General features: G+C 38.0%; 1 protein-coding gene across 1 annotated transcript; it reads left to right on the forward strand.

Annotated features, from left to right (window-relative positions):
* Positions 1 to 463: 463 nt before the first annotated feature.
* Positions 464 to 21,450, forward strand: LOC139001297 (guanine nucleotide exchange factor subunit RIC1-like; the record flags this gene model as incomplete). Its single annotated transcript, XM_070402992.1, has 13 exons — positions 464 to 616; positions 2,260 to 2,445; positions 7,934 to 7,972; positions 8,279 to 8,389; positions 9,197 to 9,286; positions 10,384 to 10,544; positions 11,486 to 11,624; positions 14,618 to 14,734; positions 15,198 to 15,926; positions 18,175 to 18,333; positions 18,419 to 18,555; positions 20,136 to 20,422; positions 21,259 to 21,450. Coding segments are annotated over 13 exons (2,500 nt in total), but the record flags the coding sequence as incomplete, so codon positions are not given.
* Positions 21,451 to 23,602: the final 2,152 nt, after the last annotated feature.

Below are 23,602 nucleotides of genomic sequence, written 5' to 3' on the forward strand. Positions count from 1 at the left end.
GACTTCTGCGCATGGACCACGAAGTTTCAGTCGCACTGTACATGCGCGCCCGCACGTGGTATTTTGTGAAAGAGCCGCATGTGGCTCTCGAGCCGCAGTTTGCCGACCACTGATAGGCAACTGGGTCTTCCTCTGTAAGGAATGTCTTTGTATTTGAGAGTCAGTTAAATTAATGGAGAAGAGTTAAGATTGATGTGTAGTGTTTTCACTATTGTAGGTAGAGAGCAGGGTTGGGGGTTTCCACTGAGACAGCTGGCATGTGGTCGATGTAGGTATTTGTAGTGGATGCAAATTCTTGTCTGGGTTGTTTGTCATAGTTTCTCTTACCTTCAAAAGTCATTAATCATGCTGCTGTTGGTTATTTCAGAATTTGAATATTTGAAGCTAAGAAAGGATAACAAACTTTTTAGTGTTTTGATTTTCCCCCGTTTTCCTTCTCTTTCTTCCTCCTTCTCTCTCTCAGAGCTGGGGTGCAGAAGGCTATCACCTATGGGTAATCAGCGGATTTGGCTCTCAAAATACTGAAATTGAGCCTGAGCCCAAGAGTATAGTTAAACAGCCTGGCATTCTGCTGTTTCAGTTTATCAAGAGTGCACTCACCATAAACCCTTGTATGGTAAGTTTATTTAATTATAACTGTTTTGGGGGTGTTACTGTTTTTTTTTTAGTGGCTTTCATATTAGAATCAGACTTTTCCTAGGACACACACGTGTTGAGTATACTCTTAAAATGGGCATATTATCTTCTTTTGTATATTTTCTGTGATTCTGTATTGTTTTTTTAAATTTCCATTAAATTTACACTAAAATTTTATTTTTGAGCTGCTGTTGTTTTTTTAAAAGAAAGGGTCACAAGCAATTTGAGGAAAAGCAGTGTTTACAGATTTACTTAAATAACTTGAATAAAATTTAGTCTTTATCTGAGTAGCCTTTCTCAAAGTGTGTTCCAGCAGGCTTTATGAGAAATATCCATAGCAATTACACAGGATAAGAAAAGATTATGTTATGTGTGAAATAAGGGAGTTAAAGCTGTAGAGATTTCTTCATTGTGGGTCTCCAGGGCCTTTCCATGCTAGGGGGCATTATGCAAGTCCAGGAGCTGGTGTATAAAAACCAGTTCCCAAACTTATGTAACTATGAAATGTTAAGGAATACATTGAAGAAAATAGGCCTAGGAACCTGTTTTGCGAAATACTGCCCCAAATTATAATGTAAATTCTTCATGTTTTACCAATCTGAAATAACATATATTAATATTATATATTGTTAATATGTAATAATAGTATATATTACATGTTAGGAGTGCATATCTAAATATCTGCCACCAATGGGTTTTAAAATATTTGGTGCAGCTAAAATTTACAATACATGGACAAAGAATGTGGACCTAGCCTGAATCTTTTATATTATTACTATAGTTGAAGAATAAGGATGCCCAGAAAAACATAGAGTATTTCTTGTTCTCCCCATCCCAAATAATAATTTAAAAGCACCCTTGAGCTTTATGTCAAGACATTTGTACTACAAGGGGCACTGATCTGTCTGATTTGAATAGCCAGTGAAGAATCTTGCCCGTGTTGGAGAACACTGGCCTTTGATTGAAAACCAGGGCATAATCATTAAGAAACTGTCTTATTTGTCTAAATATCCTCGGAACTTGACACAGTCCTTGGCACTAACCAAGCATTTACCAAGTGATCATTGAATTGTTCCAAACCAGGACCACAGATTTAGCCTGTCCTTCCTCCTCCTGTGGCTTAAAGATCCTCCAGCATCATGTTACCCCCATCCCCAACCCACCCCTTCCTGCCATGTAGGCACAAGTGAGCACACACACAAGCTTTCAACCAGACATGTTCTCTTACCACCATTCATGAGGCATTTTATATGAAACTAACTTGTAAACTTAGATAATGAGTAGTTAGGTTTAGTTCTCAGATGGACAGTCTCATAGCATTGCCATGTTGGAGTAGTAATCAAAGATACTGCTATAGCAGTTGCAGACCTGGGCATGTTTTGGAATCTATATGACAAAAGGACTTAAAATTTTCATTTACACTGGGAAGTAAGCATTGAAATATAACAGTACATTAGATCATTTTGTAGTCGTGTCTTCTGTGAGGAAAATCACCATTAAGATATATGGTACATTTTCTGTAATAAAACTGAATTTATGCACTTACTTACTTTCCCCTACCTAATACTGAGTTGTTTTTATTTCCTTCTTTGCCCTGCTGCTTCCTTTTTTCCCCTCATCTAGAGTAACCAAGAGCAGGTGTTGCTTCAGGGGGAGGATCGATTGTACTTGAACTGTGGAGAGGCCTCACAAACTCAGAACCCCAGGAGTTCTTCAGTTCACTATAAGCCCAGCTCATTGGCAGAGGGCGGTTTTGAGTCTCAGAGTTTAAGCACTTTACTCGGACATCGACATTGGCATGTGGTCCAAGTAAGTCTTCATTGGCTGTTGACTTATCTTTGGTAAGACAGCACCTGGAGCAGATTTTTAAATATTTCCTCTGTTGCTTTAGAAAACTGAGAACTTTTTTGACCTTTTTGACTGTCATGTCTCTCTTTTGCTTTTCCACGTTCTTGTTTTCTTGTCTTCTGCTTCCTTTCTTTCCACTTGACGTAGAGCATATTACCACCCTCTTTAAGTTCTTTAATAGTAAGCAGTTTCAAAAATAGGGGGTTTATGTTTTGCCCTCTTACTGAGCAAAACTGTTTTACTTCCAAACTTTTTGGGGGATATAAATTTAGCTCTGTAAATTTGCATAGACAAAAATGTAGTAATTTCATGGAAACTAACAGTATTGATTAGTACCCTGTGCAGCAGCTGACCTTGTAGTCGTTGGGACATATTGAGGTTAATTGTTTGACTTTAAACCAAATTTGCAGACTTCTGGTCAGTATAGAACTTTATTGTTACTAATTTTGTTATTACTTAATCTTATTCCAAATTATTTACTCATTGTACAACTTTAAATTAGTTTCTTATAGTAATTCTGATAAATTGGCATTTAATATGAAAATTTTGAATTTTGATACCAAATAAAATTAGTTTAATCAATCAATTGAAGTTACTTGAAAGAAACTTTAATATACAATTTCAGACCTGAGAGTGTTCTTTCACCTTTTGATATCAAAATGCCTTAGGTATATCAGTGCCTACTCTTGGATTATGGTTTTAGTCAGTTTCTCTTTCCACAGTTCTTTGCCTTCTATATTCTGTACTCTTCCCTCACTAGCTTACTTCAGTTCCCATGTCACTTTCAGTTGACTCTGAATAGAGATAATGAGAGACAGAAGAATGGTCATTAGGTGAAAAATTAAAGAAAGAAAATCTCCTACATTGACATGTGGTATACACTAAAATATAAAGTGTATTTAACTTACATTAGTAAAATCAAACAATGTGCATACCATTTTATAATTAGTAACAATTTTAAATAAAACTGCATCAGCTACTTCCTTGACTAAAATTTTCCACTGCTCCCTTCTCTCCTATAGCCATTTCTCTGCTATTTTCATTTCCCCATACTTTGAACTATTCATTCTACACTGACCTAGCATCAATGCCAGTTCTGCCTAGCCAGGTCTGTGTTGCCAGAGAGCCAAGTAGAGCAGAGGATCAAAGAAGGTAGGTCTGGAACTCAAAAATCCCTCAGGCAATAACAAAAATTGAATTTCCTTCCAGCTCAAAAATTCAGTGATTCTGTGATTCTTAACCATCTATGAAGTATCCCATATTAGAATCCTATAACACTGATTTTACAACTTTAGACGAAGTAAGTACTAGCAAGATTCTTGTCATTCTATTCTTCAGATACCTACAGTATTTGGAAAAATGAACTCATTTAGCTTTAACTAATTTCTTTCAGTTCCTTAAAATTCATGAAAATAATGCCAGGGTTGTACTCCCACAACAATTAAGTTATAATAGACTCATAGAATTTTTAGAGCTGGGAGGACCTCAGAGATCCTGTAGTCCTACTGGATTTTATACATGAGGAAACTGAGGCTCAGGGAAGTTAGGTGAGTTGCCGAAGGTCACACAGCAGAGTAGTGTCAGACTTGTTCTTACCATAATGTAAGCTAAAGTAATAGTCAAACCTATTTCACAACCTCGGTACTAAATACTCAATCATGTCATATGTTGCTGACCTTGAGCTAAAACCTAGAATGTGCCCTTTTGGCAATGGTTTTACTTGGATTTACCCTGTATTTTGTTTGCTGGCACTCCAGCTACATGAGTCAGTGCAGTGTGGTGATGTTTTGGTGGGGTGTTTTACAGTGTTCATGTAATTTCATGCTTTACTTTTCAGCTCCTTAGCCATTAGTAATGATTTTCTGAAGAAACAGAGGTCAAGACAACATTCTGCCCTTCAACATATACTCCTGTCTAGGATAAATGCCCACATACTCCATCAGAGTGGCTTTGTTTGTATGCTTTTTGTACAGCTAGAGTTCATCAAATAAGCTCCAGCTAATTCTGCTGCTCTGTCTGTTCCTCATCTAGATTACTGGGTGTTTTGTTTAAGTTTTCTCCCTTGTGTTCGTTAGTTTCTTGATCAGAAGATTCTATGTTATGTTTTTTCCTTTAACTAAAACATCACAGATACTTATAAGAAGCAGGGTTGGTAGTTGCTGGTAGAGATGGTGTTTCTTTGTTTGTTTGTTTTAATTTAGTTTCCCTAGCTACACATTTTTTAAAAATTTGAAAGTAGTTTGTTGACAGATGGAGCACAAATAATATGAAATTAAAAACAAAAATAACAGTATGCTTGAGGTATTAGGGTATGTTCCTTCTTTGATTGCCATTTATTTTAATATCAGCATTTTGTGTAATATAAATGTTTATTTCTGAAAGGTGCACGAATCATTACCATCCAGTGTTCTGAAATGTTGGTTTTCTAGTTAACCTGGCTATTTGGAAAGAGTAAGCTTCATAAAATGTGGGAGATAAACACCTACAATGTGTTAAGCATGTCAGCAGCGAGGATTCTAAAGGCTATTTTATTTATAAATGATTTACTCTCATTCCTCTGTACCAGGTGTGGTGTTGGCACAGACCAAATCTTCTAGGAAGAGGGCTCTCACAGTCTCACCAGTTACAGACAGAAGTGGGTCTAGGCAGGAGACAGGGTTTTAGCAGAATGACTTTAAGGGAAAAAAATTAGGTTCTTTGAGACTGAAGAGAACCCTAAGAATTTAGGAGTAGAGATTCTGTACCCCAGCACTCAGTTTCTCAGTGGTTGGGCATGACTTTGGGCCTGAGTATGGAATCCTGACCTGAGTTTCTGCAGTTTTTGTTAGCTGCCGCTTTTCCTTACTTCTGCCATTTCTTGTTCTCAGTATTGGGGCCAGAGCTCAAAGTTCAGGTGGCACAGATCAGTAAAGGTGACCTACTGGGGTAAAAATAAAAGTTTTTATTATTTTATGACATCTTCAGATACAAAACTACATGAGTAATAAAGCACTTTGAGTTTTGAAAATAAACCATTTGTGGCACCTCAGAGACTTTTGAGGTTTAAAAGAATAAACTGTTTCTTACAGATATTCATCAGAGTGTGATCATAAAAGATTTAACCTAGGTTCCCATGATTAGAAACTCCTCGTGTTGGCACCCACCTCACGCTCTACCCACCCACACATTTCATAAATGCTTATGAAATACCAAGATATTGGGGAAAGGAGTTCTTTTAGTGTCATGGGTGGCTGGCCCAGTTATACTCCAGATACATCCTTCAGGTGACTGTTTTCTTCATCAAAAAAAAAAAAAATTTTTTTTGCTTACAGTCCCCTACAAAACTACTTTCCTCTTTTATTTATTTATTTATTTACTTATTTATTTATTTATTTATTTTTTAAATATATTTTTTATTGATTTTACAGATAGGAAGGGAGGGAGATAGTTAGAAACATCGATGAGAGAGAAACATCAATCAGCTGCCTCCTGCACACCTCCTACTGGGGATGTGCCCGCAACCAAGGTACATGCCCTTGACCGGAATTGAACCTGGGACCTTTCAGTCCGCAAGCCGACGCTCTATCCACTGAGCCAAACTGGTTACGGCTCATCTTTTATTTTGCCACCTGTTCATGACCTTAGGTTATCATTATTCTGAACTAATTTCACCCATCAAGTGAGTTTTATTACTGGCCTGAATAGTATGGCATATCCGTTAAGATACAAGTTAAGCATTCTTCAAGCATATATTGTGACACCGTTATCTTTTTTTTTTTAAAATATATTTTATTGATTTTTTTTTTTACAGAGAGAAAGGGAGAGGGATAGAGAGTTAGAAACATCGATGAGAGAGAAACATCGATCAGCTGCCTCCTGCACACCCTCCACTGGGGATGTGCCTGCAACCAAGGCACATGTCCTTGACGAGAATCGAACCTGGGACCCCTCAGTCCGCAAGCCAACGCTCTATCCACTGAGCCAAACCAGTTAGGGCTGACACTGCTATCTTTAATTCCAGCACTGGAGTTAAATTTTTCTAATGTACAAACAGCTAGTAATTTATTTAGAATATAGGTTGGCTTACTAGATAACAAGTGAAGTCTAACGAGTGGTTTTATAAATAAACTTTGTCCATGTTAATGCAGATGTTTTCAGCATATTATTTTTACTTGGTTTTGTTTTATCTTCATATGCAAAGAATCCCACTGGATTGATGACATTTTCTTGGCTTTTTAATTTGGCTTTCTTTTTTTGAATATGTAATACTTTTTCTTTGAGTAAAATGAATATAAATTTAAATAAATTGAAGGTTCTCTTTTTCCAAGATCAGAAGATTCTTTCCTTGTTCTCTCATTTTGTTAATTTTCACCCCTATTCACCACATGCTCATGAAAATGTCTTAATCAGTAGGCTAGTGAAAAACATCACAGTCTCTGTAAAGCTATAATTTACTTAATCTACATTGATAGCTCATAGAGAATTCGTTAAGTTTAAAATTCTTGTTGGAGTGATACAAAGACCCCATGTACACAGATGTAAGACAGACAACATGAGGAGGCATTTTTACTATTTAGGTTGCAGATAAAGAGTCAATATAGGTAATATACTAAAAGTTCTTATAAATGAGTAAGTTGAACACCTCAATAAGAAATGGTAGCTTACACACAATATTACATGTACATGGATGTTTGTTTAGAGATAGAGTAAAAACTACCCAGTGGTTAGCCCTGAGCAATGATATAACAGGAGCATTTCTTTCATAAACATCATTGCTTTTTTATTCAGAAATGAAAAAATATAAAAATAATGAAAACAAAGCTCTTGCAGGGGCTCTAATTTTATTAGGTAAGGTTGTTTTGAGGACAGGTCCGATCAGCAAGCCCAAACTGTAGATAACATCTACAGTCCAGGGGTGGGCAAACTTTTTGACTCGAGGGCCACAATGGGTTCTTAAACTGGACCAGAGGGCCGGAACAAAAGCATGGATGGAGTGTTTGTGTGAACTAATATAAAGTCAAAGGAAACATCATTACATAAAAGGGTATGGTCTTTTTTTTTTTTTTTTAGTTTTATTCATTTCAAACGGGCCGGATCCGGCCCGCGGGCTGTAGTTTGCCCACGGCTGATCTACACAATGCTTGGTGGCCCTGTGGGTGCATCTCTAAAAACCTTTCGTCAGTCTGTGTTTGCTGAGTATTGAATATTTAAAACAAGCAAAAACTGTGTAGAGTCAAAAGATAAAGAAAAGCCTGGTGTCTAGAAACTTAGAATGAAATGACTGAGAGAGAAGATGTGAAATATTGGCTGGTATACAAATGGTAAATGCCAAGTACTCTGCTAGTAATACCCATATTTGGACACTCTTTAAACATTGTATAAGAAAATGAATCTCATATTGTAACGTTAATGCTTTAAGGTTTAAATTCATTTCATAAGTCTTACCAAACTAATGTGTTATTTTCTTTAGATTTCCAGCACCTATCTAGAGACCAATTGGCCTATACGGGTAAGTTATTTTGTTGGTGTTAACTTTCATTGGATAGCATTTGCTATTAAGAGGCATTCTGGGAACTGAGCCTTTCACTAAGTGCATTAATAAAAGTAAAGATTTTAATACTTGATCCTTTTTACATTGTTAGTGTATAACATCTATAATTTACTTAAATGTAAGTTGTATATAAATACATAGATCTTTAAATTTTACATTTCATTTATTAATAGTCAATTTGCCTGGTGCAATGCTAAGCTCTTTATATATAATAACAAATATAGGTTTGTAAAAAAGAGTTTTTAATTATTCTTCTTTAATCAGTTTTCAGCGATTGATAAGCTTGGACAGAATATTGCTGTGGTTGGCAAGTTTGGTTTTGCACATTACTCTTTACTCACCAAAAAATGGAAACTTTTTGGAAACATTACCCAGGTTAGTCTTTTTTAAATTAAAAATTGATTTCTTAAAGTAAAAGAAGACTACAGTATGAAATAACTACAATGTAAATCACTGTTTGCTTATTTAGAAATAAAATCAAATATTAAGTGATGTTGGATTATGTTTGAGTCAATTCTGATAAACTATTTGATACTTGATGATTTTGTGTTGAGATAGTTGGTTTGTCTTTCATTTTCTTTAAGATCAGAGACTATAACTTTTTAACTTGAGGATTTACTTTTACATCCTAGATTGAGTTCATCAGATATCATCAGGATTCATTCCACAAAATTTGAGATCATTTTTCTGCTTGTCTTATGTGCATGTGATATGAATATTTGGGTAGCATACAAATGCAGTTGAATTTTGCATGAACAAATAGGAAATTAATATTTAATATCAGGCACTTTAAGATGCTTTCATATATGTTAGTGCATTGATCCTCATATCAACCCAATGAGAGCACTATTGTTACTTACCATTTTATAGAAGAAATTAGGATTCAGAATCAAGCAGCTGATATATGATAAAGCCAGAATTTAAACGAGGGTCTTTGAATGTGGTAATAATGATGCTGCATTATTCCCATAATTTTGAATGATGTATTTTCTATTGTACAGAAATGTTCATATTTTTCAATAGAATATGAATCAGTAATAAAGGCCCTAGAGTAATGTTTAATTGGGAGTATGAGACTAGAGCAGAAATAACTTCAGCTTTCATTATTTGTTTAGAATATGTTATTAGTGTATTAATGTAATTTTTGGCAGCATAAATAAAGGTAATTTTTTTTCTTTTAAGGAGCAAAATATGATTGTGACAGGGGGCTTAGCCTGGTGGAATGATTTTATTGTCCTTGCATGTTATAACATAAGTGACCGTCAAGAAGAGGTAAGTTTTTTCTCTCAAAAAATAGCATTGTTATATTTTTAAAGATACTAAGCACTATTTTGTTTTATATAAAAGTAATTTATTGGAAAATAAATAAAACTTTATTTTTTAATCAAGAATTAGTTTTTAAATAATGGCATTTTCATTTCAGGTTACAACTTTTTTTCTTTTAAGTATATAATCTAACTAGAGGCTCGGTGCATGAATTCGTGCACGGGTGGGGTCCAGCCAGCCCACCCACCCCAATTGGGGCTAGCTGGCCAGGGGAAGGGGCCGCAGACAGTTGGCTGGCCAGCCTAGCCCCCTGGTTGATCTCCTGGTCAAGGGGACAATTTGCATATTAGCGTTTTATTATATAGGATGTAATGACATTTACACACCAAGAAACAGTCACCAAAGTCGAGATAATAAATATATCCATTACCCCTAACAGTTTCCTTTGGGTTCCTTATAATTTTTCTTTCTGTCCCACATACCCAACTACAATTCCCCATCACCTCATTGTCTGGCAACCTTGTTCTTGATACTTTGAATTAGTTTACATTTTTCTAGAAATGTTTATGAACAGAATCATACTCTTTTTTTGGTCCTCTTTCACTCATAATTATTTTGAGATTCCTCGATGTTGTTGGAGTTTATCAATAGTGTATTCCTTTATCAGGTTACTACTTTAAAAAAAATTTAAAGGGATAATAAGGAGTTCTAGATACTTTTTCTGATGATTTTTATCTGTTAGACATTCTCTATAAAGTTTGTAAATAGTTAAAAAATAAATTAAAAAGAAAAGTTTGTAAAGGTTGTTTATTGATTTGTGTTTATTTTTGAGAAATTGTTTGTCTCCTTAAATCAGGTCTAAATATTCAGATCTAAAAGGAGTATCTAATAGTACAGTCTCAGTTTTGATCACTTCATCTTTTGATTATTTGTAGAATGAGCCTTCTCTGTCAAAATATAAACATTATCCATTTATTATTAATGCTCACATTAGCCTTTTAACTTCTCTTACTTGAAAAACATCAGTAGATAAAGAGCATGGATTTAAGCATCTCCGGTAGGCATCTTGTTTTTCCAGTTTTCTTTATTTCTATTTTCTGCAGCTGAGAGTTTATTTGCGAACATCGAATCTGGACAATGCCTTTGCTCACATCACCAAAGCACAAGCAGAGACCTTACTGCTTAGTGTCTTCCGGGACATGGTGGTAGTGTTTAGAGCTGACTGCTCAATATGCCTTTACAGTATTGAGAAGAAGTCTGAGGGGTAAGTCCAGAGCATGTGACAAGTCACTCTTTGCTCCTGTGTATCATGTTTCCTCTGTAGTTTTTATTTTTTGAAACAGTTACTCTAATTTCATATTTAGTGGGGGATTTTGTTTGTTTTAAAAACAAGGAGTTTTAATTAGTGATATTCATACAGTATTTTTTAGCTACCAAGACAAGTAAATAAATAAATAAGCCTGCATTAACTTCTTCGGGTAATTTTACTGGATTCGTTTGAAAAAAATATCTAGTGTGGGATGGAGTAAACCTTTCAGATACTAATTTTTTCACAACCTTGAAAGCAGTGGTCAGTCACTACCTGAGTATCCGGACACGTGGGGAAAGTTAAGGACTCCACAGCCTGAAGGCACTAGGAGGCATGTCCTCAGCAGATGCACCTTTCCCACTGAGCTGGTGGTTGTGGTCTGGGCAGGAGAAGCGGGCAGTCCTGTTGCTGCTGTGTGTTGCCTGCATTCCTCTTGGCATCTGGTTGGCTTGCAGCGTTTAGATCATGCCTCTCGAGTTTTGTTTTGCTCTCAGGTTTTTTATTTGTTTGTTTCTTTTTTTAAGCAGCCATGAAGTGTGTATTTGGTAAAGTAGCATAGTGATTGAGGAGTAATGTAAAGATAAAAATTAAGAAATCTTACTAGTCTAGATAGAACCTATATCCTTTCTCAACCAACTAAGCTGTTTTTATACATTCTTCCCTAGCTTTTCTTCCCTTTTACATCTTACTTCCTTTCTTTCTCCCTCATCTCCCTGCGGATGACTCAACCTTGTCAGTCTGCTGCTTAAAGGATACTTGGGAAAGAGGGAACAATAGATAGAAGGCATCGGGTCATCCATAGTATGAAAACTAATACTTTTAATAGCGGGGGGTCGGGGGAGCAACCTTGCTAGCATTGTTTTTGAGGTGTGTGGGTTTCTCTTTTGTTGTTACAGTCCAAATACTACTGCTGGTATCCAGGTTCTTCAGGAAGTCTCCATGTCACGCTACATTCCTCACCCTTTCCTGGTAGTATCTGTCACTCTGACATCAGTGAGTACAGAGAATGGAATCACCTTGAAAATGCCACAGCAGGTATCATTCTGTTATGAGCTCTTTAGAATTGTCATCTCAGTATTTAGTTTTTTAAGTTGATATTGGGAACTGTTTATTTGTTCACTAAATAAATACTAAGTGTCTAGTATATGCCTTATGTGTAGATGCTGAGTTACAGTGACAAGCTAAATAAACATGGTTTCTGCTCAATAATAAAGAAGTAATTACATAAGTAATTATAATTGTAAGGTGTATACCAAAAGTAGTACAGGTTACTAAGAGTGTGTAACAAAAACGCGGAGTAGTCTGAACAATCAGAGATTTCTGTACCATTCAGGTGGAGACCTGAAGAACAAGTGATGGTTATCTAAGTAAAGTGTGTGTGTGTGGGGTGGGGGGGTGGGGGGGGGCGGGGAGGCTCAGAGGGGGTGGCGGGCAGTTGAGGCAGAAGGAACAGTAGAGCAAAGACCCGTAGATAAGAGAGAACATGACACGTGCAGGGAATTGGAAGAGTTTCAGAGTGACTGAAGCATGGAATGTCAGGACATGAGTCCTGTTGTTGATAGAGACTTCAGACTTTATCTTAATTTTAAGCTGGATATTACTACATGTAAACTTTATAACATGTACTCTAACTGTAAGGAGGAAATGAACTAGAGTAGGACAAAACAGGATGTAGGGAGATTCTCTGGGAAGCATTGTAATGATCTAGGTGAGTTGCATTTAGTGGCCCAAACTTGGGCAATGACAAAGAAGATGGAAAGAAGTAGCATGGATTTACGTCTGGAGGACTCCCATTAGTTAATGATGAGGGAAGAGGAAGGAGAATGCTATCTTTTATGGTAAAAGCATGTAGTGGTGCCACCAGGACCCAGGTTGCATACCTTCTATTCCAAGGCTCCTTACATTAAACCAATGGTTTCCAAACTTCATATCAATGTGGAACCCATTTTCATAGGAAAATTCCATGTAGATTTGTCATCCCTGTCTGCTCAGTCTGTCTTTTTCTTCCTATTAAGGCACTTTCATGAAACTCCTTTAAAATAAAGATCCCATTTCCTCTGCAAAATATGTCATGGTAACCAGATAGTCATAGTTGATAAGGAAAAGTTCTGTTTTACAGAAGAATTCTAGGTAAAAGATGTGGGAGGAATGTAAGAATTAAAGAGTCGCCCAAGGAAATAACTGATTCAGGCAATGGTTATTAGGTGAAATCAGCAGACGAAAGGTTGGTGGGGGCTTTACAGTGAAAGAATGAGGTGGTCATACCTTAGTCTTAATAAGTCTTATCAGGAAAGTGGGAGAGTGAGGTGTGGCATGCTTCCTGGGTGATGCAACATGAAGAGTTACTACCAAAAACATTGAACCCAAATTGTATAAAGTCATCTTCCATTCACAGGAAATACAGGGAATTTTAGTTTAACACCACAGGAAACAGAATGTAGAAGAGCTAGAATAAGTTAATGACATGGGAGAGAAAAGTATAGTAAGAGGAGACTCATCTAAATAAGACGTTCGAGCCATAACAGGTAATGTAATGCGTAAGTTCATTTGTATCCTGAGTCAGACTGACTATAAAGAGACACTGTTAAAACAAGTAAAGATATTTAAATATGGACTGAGAGATGACACTAAGGAAGAATTGTAAATTTTATTAGATGTGATATTGGCATTATGATTATATAAGCAAACATTCATATATTTTAGAGATGCAGATTAAGTGTATAGGAATAAAATGGCATGCTATCTTTAAAATACTTTGGCAAAATAAATTTTAAAAAAGGGATCGATAGAACAAATACAACAAACTCTTGATAATTGTGGATTAGGATGATTGGAATATGGGGTTCATTATACTATTCTCCGTACTTTTAATTATGTTTGCCATTTTTATATTAGGAAAAAAAGGACTCCTGATATCTCAGATACAATAGGCAATCAGTAGCATGAGTAGTGCTAGGTGCCCTGCTACAGGAGGGCATTTCACAACGAGGAGATATCTAACTTGGTAAAGAGCAGATTGAGTTCGAACTGTATAATAGGAAATAGATGGAATACGTCTTCCACAGAGGGAAGACCAAGATTGCTACAGCAAAGCATGGCTTCATTAATATTAAAGATTTTTAAAAAGCTAGCAGTGAGAACAAGTCAACAGTCAAATGCCTCCCTCATGAGAGGGAGCCCTTATCTCCGAAACCCCAATGAGAATAATCTTTCAGGGATTTGGGGAGGTAAGAGATGGTGTGTAGGGTTCCTTTAGATTTAGGGTTTAAAGGATACAGGTTGTCCCTTCTTTTGGGTTATAGGTTTCTGAAGAGTTCATTAAAATTGCCTGAAAATGCTGTGTGGTCACCTGTTCTTACATATTGTAATATTATCATTAGAAAATGTTGAATGCATGGGTCCAACTGAAGAAAAAAGAATTTGCTTCAGTCCTCTTTTTCTACCCTTTATGTGTAGGATATCAGTAAGCTTTTGTTTTGTGGGGGGTTTTTTTAGTCAAATTACTCTTCCTTTTTACAACTGAAGGTTTGTTACCACCCACTGTTTTTCTCATAATACCCCTAATCTAGACAGATTGTTCTCACTTTCCCAAAAGAATTATTCCAGCCTATCCATGTAATTTACACTTGTTCTTCAATTAGAGTACCAAACCTTTCCCACCTACCCATGTATGTCTTCCTCATCCTTCAAGCCTTCTCTAGCTATGCCACCTATTGAACTCTCTATTGCCACTGAATTGAACTCTCATTTTTATGAACTTCTGAAGGTCTCTTAATTTTTCCAAGATAATTCAGCTCAGCCCTCAATTTTATATTGATTTGCATGTTCATTAATTACATTGTGTTAAGCATTTCCTAGCCTAGTCAGAAATCTTCTTGTACATACCCACAGAGCCTAACAGAATAGCTACACAGGGTACACACTCAATAAATATTGTTGGTCGTTTAAACTGTAAACCTTAGGGATTAGGGAGAAAATGCTGAAAACATACCTAAAATTTAGTGTGGATTCAATTTCTTTTTCTTCAGGCTCGTGATGCAGAGAGCATTATGCTGAATCTTGCAGGGCAGCTCATCATGATGCAGAGAGACCGGTCAGGCCCGCAGATCCGGGAGAAGGACAGTAACCCGAACCAGAGGAAACTGGTAAGTGAATACACATCATCTAGGACGTTAACAATGTATGGCATCAGGATGAGGGAATAAAATAATTTAAGAGGAGAGTATTGTCTTGTGATTTGGACACTGAGAAAGTACGTGAAAATAGCCTTAAGCCTCAGGGAATAAAACAATTTGTAAAGGGTGAAGGATAAGGTCCCGAAATAATAATAAAATGTTCCATACTCCAGATGTTATTGCTTAGGCATTATTTCCAAATTCTAATGGGAAAATAGTATAAACTGGTGAAGTTCATAGGTTTTGGTTTTTAGATTTAAATACACATACTCTGAAAGGCCAGGGGATTATTATTAACTCTAATTCTAAATAAGTTACCGTAATTTTCCTAAAAAGTTGCACTTGCATTTTGAAAGTCTTGGGAAATTAGTGCCTAGGAACTTAACCTACAGATTTAATAGGAAAAAAACCTGATTCTTGTCTCCTTTTCCAGCTGCCATTCTGTCCTCCTGTTGTACTAGCTCAGTCTGTTGAAAATGTATGGACTACATGTCGAGCAAATAAACAAAAGCGGCACCTCCTGGAGGCCCTCTGGCTGAGCTGTGGAGGGGCAGGGATGAAAGTTTGGCTCCCTCTCTTCCCGAGGGACCACCGCAAGCCCCATTCCTTCTTGTCCCAGCGGATCATGCTGCCTTTCCACATCAACATTTACCCGCTGGCGGTTCTGTTTGAAGATGCGTTAGTCCTCGGTGCTGTCAATGACACTGTGCTCTACGACTCTCTGTACACTCGGAGCAGTGCTAGGGAGCAGCTGGAGGTGCTCTTCCCCTTCTGTGTCGTGGAGAGAACCTCGCAGATCTACCTCCACCACATCCTACGTCAGCTGCTGGTCAGGAACCTCGGGGAGCAGGCCTTGCTCCTGGCCCAGTCCTGCTCCGCGTTACCCTACTTCCCTCACGTGCTGGAGCTCATGCTCCATGAAGTGCTGGAAGAGGAAGCTACCTCACGGGAGCCCATTCCCGACCCCCTGCTTCCCACAGTGGCGAAGTTTATCACCGAGTTCCCCCTCTTCCTGCAGACCGTTGTGCATTGTGCCAGGAAGACCGAGTATGCCCTGTGGAACTACCTTTTTGCAGCCGTGGGAAACCCCAAGGACTTGTTTGAGGAATGTTTGATGGCTCAGGATTTGGACACAGCTGCCTCTTACCTTATTATCTTACAGGTAACAGCTCTCTTCTTATAAAGATACAAGAATTAATGATCTTAAACTTCTGGGGAAAAAGAAATGTCCTGTTTTGACACTGTGATTGTGTTTAAGGAATTAATTCAGTCCTGTTTTCTATTCATTTTATATCTTTGCTTTTGAAGAACTTATTTTTATCAAATAGAAAATTTCTTTGAATATTAAAAAGGAACATTGCAGGTTTTTTTAATTTATTTATTTTCAGAGAGAGAAGGGAGACAGAGAGTGAAACATCAATGTGTTGTTCCATTCATTTATGCATTCATTGCTTGATAGTAACATTGCAGAGTTTTAAAAATCCTGTTTGTCCATAATTAGGCCTAAAACAGACTGATGAGTTTATAATACTATTTTGAGTAATACTGAAGAAGTATCATATTATATGTATTATAGTACATACAACATGAATATTACTGGGTTTGTCTGAGCCACCCCAGCATACATAATAGGTGTTTCCTTGTAGTGTGTGCTTGATGCGGGGACTCTGGTTAGAGCCTGGGTCATAGCAGGGCACCTTTTATGAGGCTCCCACAGTGAGTTAAGAGGACTCAGGCCTGCCCAGTAATTACTCTCATTGCAGTTCTTCTCAAAATAATGTGTCCTTTGAGACTCTTGAAAATTTGCTTCACTATATATTTGACAAGGCTGCTTGATAGTTTGTTGTTCCTGTGTGTCTGATGTGGATTTGACAGGCTGCACTAAAGTTTCGATGACTGTAAAGTTCTGTTGCTGATGTAAGAAGCTAACCATAAACCTGGTTTCAGACTGCCTGAGGCAGATTTCCTGTCGACAGTGACAACTGATTGAAACCAGAGATATTTCAGCAGAGGCTGGACGGCCATGAAATTCTGATTCCTTGATTAATCTTAAAGAGCCACAGAATCATAAAAATAGAAACAAATTAATGCAGCTGTTGTTGTTTTTTAGGTCACTCCTTAGACTTTCAGTGATCTCTGAATCAGTGAAATTGGAAACTTTTGTTCTATCAGAATCCCTAAGTTGCTGTGGATTAATTACAGTTAAACTTGTCTATTAGTCACCATTCCATGAAGGTCAGAGTAGGCAGTAAGGTTAAATTTGCGGAAGAGCCCTGGCCGTGTGGGTTAGTTGGTTTCTAGTGTTGTCCCATACACCAAAAGTTTGCAGGTTTGACTCCTGGTCAAGGCACATACTTAACTTAGGTTGCAGGTTCTATCTCCAGTCAGGGCGAGTAGAGGAGGCATCCGATCCATGTCTCTCAAATCGATGTTTTTCTTGCTCTCTCTCGCTCTCTCTCTTTCCCTTCCTCTTTCTCTAAAATCAATAAACATGTTCTTGGGTGAGGATAACAAATAAATAAATTTGTGAAAGAATTATTTAGGATGCTGTTTGTGTAACAGTACTACATACTACTGCCCAAAGCAACGATTTTTAATTCCCGTCCTCAGAAAGCTGTCCCAGGAGACAGACCTGGGCTTTTTGGGAGTCTGGCAAATCTAGATTTTTATTCTTGCTTCAACAAGTTACTTAAGTCAGTTTTCTCATCTGTAAAATAGGAATGACGTACCCATTTTGCCGATTCACTAGGATAGTGGTCGGCAAACCGCGGCTCGCGAGCCACATGTGGCTCTTTGAGTGTGGCTCTTCCACAAAATACCACATGCGGGCGCGCACGTACAGTGTGATTGAAACTTCGTGGCCCATGCGCAGAAGTCGGTTTTTGGCCTGGGCGAGTGTATTTTGAAGAAGTGGCGTTAGAAGAAGTGGGGGTACGTTCGCTGAGGTCGACCCCTCAGATTGAGGATGTTTTTAGCAAAGGCCAGCTTAGGAGTACCCTAATTAAGTTAATAACAATGTACCTACCTATATAGTTTAAGTTTAACAAATTTGGCTCTCAAAAGAAATTTTAATCATTGTACTGTTGATATTTGGCTCTGTTGACTAATGAGTTTGCCGACCACTGGTCTAGGGGCAGTGAAAGAGTGTGTGTGAGGTTTATATAACGCTCTGGCATGTAGTGGGCGTTCAATATTCACAATTTACGTTACGCAGCACAGTATGCACCACAGCTCTTCCTGTCTGATACTTCTAGTGCTCCTTTAATTTCGCTGTTAAATTGTCCCCTGCAGTGTTGCAGCTGCATCTCTCCTCTGGGTTTAGGGAACCATGGAGATAAAGAGTTGCTCATAGTTTCCCAAATTATTTGCAGCATAAAAGGAATGCTTGTCTTCCTTGGTTGTTTTTGTAGAATATGGAAGTCCCAGCAGTAAGCAGGCAACATGCCACCCTTCTGTTCAACACAGCCCTAGAGCAAGGCAAGTGGGACTTATGTCGGCACATGATTCGATTTCTTAAAGCCATTGGCTCTGGAGAATCTGAGACACCTCCATCCACACCTACAGCTCAGGTTAGTTGCAAATTGGGCAGCTTCTCTGGGCATATACCCGTGTGGCATCCCCTCTAACCTCACTGCACATTGTGTGCACTTGCAGGAACCCAGTTCAAGCGGAGGATTTGAGTTCTTCAGGAATCGCAGCATCAGTTTGTCCCAGTCAGCTGACAACGTACCTGCTAGTAAATTCAGCTTACAGAAAACACTAAGTATGCCATCTGGGCCTTCGGGAAAAAGGTAAAAGGATGAAAAGCCATTATGCTTTTAGGGCATTGAGTGACATTGCATTTCAGGGCATTTGTAAAGTCAGATCTCATGAAAACAACTACTTGATCTACTTGCACTTCCTTTTGCAATTCTCAGAAAACTTGCCTTTCTTCTTCCTCCAAAGTTCACTTCTACAGTTTTCTGCCCCTTGTATTAGAGGTCTCAATATATCTGTTCGGAATGTAATTAACTTTAAATTACTTGATTATAGGATAAAAAGGAAGATAATAAAGCTGCAGGTAATCCAAAAGTCTTCTTACAGTCAACAGTTTTATCCTCCTTTCTAACTGTACTACTTGACAAAAAAAAAAAAAATTCAGTCCTCATATGCTTGATTGTCCTGTGACTCTGATTGGAGAGATCATTAAAACAGTGGGAGAGCAACAAGGAAGTACATCTGGAGATGGGAACCTCCATCCCCCGTGGGTGGGCTGTTGCTTCTGAGAGGTCAGCTGTGGACTCACACTGAACATTATAAAATAGAATTTCCCCGTTTGTGAGGTCCATGATTCCTTCTTGTGTTGCACGTTCTTGTCTCCTATTTTTTTCTTTTCCCTAATCCTTTCATATTGTTCGTATTGTGTCTGCAGTGCCTGGCACATAGAGCTTACTGAACTTTTTTTATTGTGATGTTTAACTGCTTTTTCTTATCACAGCCATTAATATCACCCCCACTTGCAACATACACACAATCTTGGGCTATATACACGTGAAATGCAACCTATAAACAATTGTCAGGCAAACAGAAGCTTCTCAGCCATACCCTGAATTTAAATACGAACGCAGACTCAGTGCTCACTATGTGCTAAGCATGGTTCTGGCATTTACACGTGTAGGTCTTTAATTCTCTCAACAACTGCTAAGGGTACATAAGGGTAGGTACTGTTGTTACCCACACGATTCAGGTGAAGAAACAGAGTCCAGAACATAAACTTGGTTATGTTCACACAACTAATGAGTGCAGAGCTGAGACTTGAGTCCAGGCCGCCTGCTCCAGGGCTGCCTCTCATGGAAGCACCACATACCGTTACAGACCAGGTGGGCACACCAGCCCCCACAGGTAAGGGAAGATAGACTGGATTTAGTGAAATTGTTAATTTTTTTAAATTATTTTTTTATTTGTATTTTTTAAGTTGTCTACATAACTCACATTACAAGACTTCATTTCACCTTTCTTCTCATTAGTTTCTATGATCTGATTTCCTCCCCTCTTTTCCTTGGTCTTTAAATTAAATATAGCATTTATGTCCTCCCTGTCTTTCCTTCAAGCAGTTACCACCTCTTGCCTGGTTTGGCTTTGCCTCCTGTTTTCTCCTATTCCATGTATTCATTCTACAATTACGCTGTAAAAGCCTGCTGAGTTCCAGGCATTGTTCAGCGGGTTGTGGTATCACAAGGAGGAGAAGACCTAATATTTTATTCTCCTCTTCAATCAGAATTAGATCTTGGATCTCTCACCTCCCTATCAGCGCACTCATGCTACTACGTAAAAGTATGTGAAGCCTTCCAGTAAAGGTTTTTCTGTAGCTTCCTTGTGTTCCCACTTACAGATGGAGTAAAGACAGCGACTGTGCAGAGAACATGTATATTGACATGATGCTCTGGAGACATGCTCGGCGTCTCTTAGAAGAAGTTCGGCTCAAGGACCTGGGTTGCTTTGCAGCCCAGTTGGGCTTTGAACTCATTAGTTGGCTCTGCAAGGAGCGTGCCCGAGCTGCCCGGGTGGACAACTTTGTGATAGCCCTGAAGAGACTCCACAAAGATTTCCTGTGGCCACTTCCCATCATCCCAGCCTCTTCTCTCAGTTCTCCTTTCAAGAACGGCAAACTCCGAACAGGTAGTGCAAGCTTGTGTCAAGGTACAGGCGAGTGTGTTTTACTCCAGGAACTTAGACATTTTGCAGTTAGTTGATATTCAAAGAAGTCTTTTCATTCCAAACTCAGAAAGAGATAAAAGCCGAGTTTTTGTACATCAGTCAGATCATCCACCATTTTGATCAAGGATGTGAATAAAGTAGAACCTATGTCTCAGAGACTGACCTTGAAGTCCAATGTATAAATATAGTTATCTCACATTATCAAGTTGAGAATTGACTGAATATAGAACTACCACACTTACTATGGGAAGGAGTTTTGGAATTGGTTAATCAAAATAAGCTAAATTGTTCCTTAACTGACAGCTCATTCCAGAGAAATGGTAAAAATGCATCTTTGAGAGCCCATCTCCTAAAGTAGGAGGGGACAAAGTGAAACTGCATTTTGGTGAAAGAAAAGTTAAAAGATAAGGTTTTTTAGTTCAGGTCTTTTTAAGGAAGACTGTTCTAATTGTCACTTAAGAAAATTGAAACAAAAGCCTTTAATTATGGCATTTGGAAACTTCATGTCATCTTAGAACCAAGGAAAATCACATCAAAGATGAACAGAATAAAATTTTGCCTAGTTCTAGTAAGATGTGATGATGTTAGATGACTCCTGGGTGGCATTACCTAGTCAGTCCATTTTGTTACAGCCCCCAGCCCTGGTTTATGGGCGGGGGATGCAGTGTAGGACAGTTATTGGCTTTTAACTTCTAATATTGAGCGAGTTCGGGAAGAGAAGCTGAAAGGACTGAATTGGAAATGGCAGTGTGTGCATCTTGAATTTCCATTTTCTTGTTTTTGGGCCTGCCTTGCAGTGGGAGAGCAGCTGTTAAAATCTCAATCAGCTGACCGTTTCTTAAACCTTGAGATAGATGCTGGCCTCTCTAATGTCCAGCGAAGTCAGAGCTGGCTCAGCAACATTGGCCCTACCCACCATGAGATAGACACAGCCTCATCCCAGGGACCACAAATGCAAGACGCCTTCCTGTCACCTTTATCTAACAGAGGTGAGTGTCACTTTAAGGCCTAGCTCTTCCTCAGTTCCTTTGGGAGGGAGTTGAGGTGCTGCAGCACTTCAGAGAGAGAGCTTCATTCTTCTTTGAAGAGGCTTCCTTGAGGATTACCCATTAGCATCTGCCGGGTAGGTGAGGGTCGCTAGAACAAGGCCAATTGGCCTTGGCTATAGGCCACCATATTTATTTTAGGTAAAATGAAATAGGCAAAATCTTATTACAAATCAGCACTAATTGAACTTTTGCAATAGATTTTAATGTACAGAAACACTGACTTTGAATCTCATGTAAGCAGAATGTTATCTATTCCCAAATAAGAATTCCATTTTTCTCATAAGTATACCTGTATCATAAAAAATTGTACTCACTTATCTTTCTTTTTCGTTTATTTTAAAATGTGGACATTTTCTTTTTTTCTTTTAACTTCCTACATAATATCCTTATTTTTGCCTCTTAGACTTTAAACCCTAAAATATTTACTATCTTGCCCTTTACCAAAATATGTATGCCAACCTCTGCTCTTAAAGTAATGGGTAAGGCCTGGCCGGTGTGCCTCAGCAATTGAGCGTCAACCCAGAAACTAAGAGGTCACCAGTTTGATTCCCTGTCAAGGCAAATGCCCAAGTTGTGGGCTCAATCCCCAGTAGGGGACATGCAGGAGGCAGCCAATCAATGATTCTCTCTCACCATTGATGTTTCTATCTCTCCCTCTCCCTTTCTCTCTAAAAATCAGTAAAGGAAAAATTAAAGAAAGAAATGGGTAAGATAAAATTTGAGGAATTTTTTAAGTGATTTATGTTGCTTAGGTTTATATAATTAGGAGCAACTAGTAGTAACTAATCTGATTTTCTGCAGTTTTCTTAATGGCCAGGTATTCACCTGTCATCACTATAAGCTGCTGCTATGTGGGTAGGCTTATTTTTTCTTCAAGTGTGGTAGAATACATAAAAAATTTACCTTCTTAACCATTTTTAAGTATGCAGTTCAGTAGTATTTATAATTCCCATTCACATTGTTCTACCAGTATCCAGAACTCTTTCATCTTACAAACTAAAACCCTATACCTATTCATAACAACTTCCCATTCCTCACTCCCCAACTACTGGCAAATACCATTCTATTTTATATCTCTATGAATTTCACTACCTTAGATACCTCATGTAAATGGAATCATGCAGTATTTGTCTTTTTGTAATTGGCTTATTTCACTCAGCATAACATTCTCAAAGTTCATCCCTGTTGTAGCATGCATGAGAACTTCCTGTAATATCTCAGGTAGAGTAATATTTCATTGTATGTATATACCACATTTTGTTTATCCATCCATATATTTGGGTTGCTTCCACCTTTGATTATTATGAATAATATTGTAGTGAACATGAAAGTATATATCTCTTTGACACTGTTTTCAATTCTTTGGGGTATATATCCAAAAGTGGGATTGCCAGATCATATGGTAATTCTGTTTTTAATTTTAATTTTTTTTTGAGGAACCATCATATTTCCATAGCAGCTATACCATTTTACATTCCCACCAATGTTGACAAGGGTGTTGAGGTTTCTATACATCCTTGCCCACACTTATTTGCTGTTTTTTTTTTTAAATATTAGCCATCCTAATGGACATGAGGTGGTACCATTGCTCTTTTTTTTAAATCCTTGCCTGAGGATATTTTTCCATTGATTTTTTTTGGGGGGGGAGAGTGGGAGAGAGAGGAAAAGACCGAGAGAAACAGCCATGTGAGAGAAATACATCGATTGGTTGCCTCCTGCACACGCCCCCTGGCCAGGGAGGAGCCTGCAAATGAGGTAGGTACGTGCTCTTGACCTGAATCAAACCCAGGACGCTCTAACTGTCCAGGGCCCATTGCTTTTTTTTTTTTTAAAGAAACTTTTTAGAGATCATTTCAGACATAAAGGTTGAGATAATGGATCCACGTATCCATCACCCAGCTTCAATTACCAACTCATGACCAAATTTGTTTCATCCACTTTTGGTATTTTTTTAACCAAATCCAAAACATATATTTTGTGAATATTACAGTATTTATCTCTAAAAGGACTCTTTAAAAATTAGCCATAATACCATATCATCCTTCTAAAATTTTAACCCATCAAATATCCAGTAAGCTTTCAGAGTCCAATT

This window comes from Myotis yumanensis, unplaced genomic scaffold, assembly GCF_028538775.1.
Source record: "Myotis yumanensis isolate MYYU_CA2020_CCGP unplaced genomic scaffold, mMyoYum1.0.hap1 SCAF_310, whole genome shotgun sequence".
Lineage (NCBI taxonomy): Eukaryota > Metazoa > Chordata > Mammalia > Chiroptera > Vespertilionidae > Myotis > Myotis yumanensis.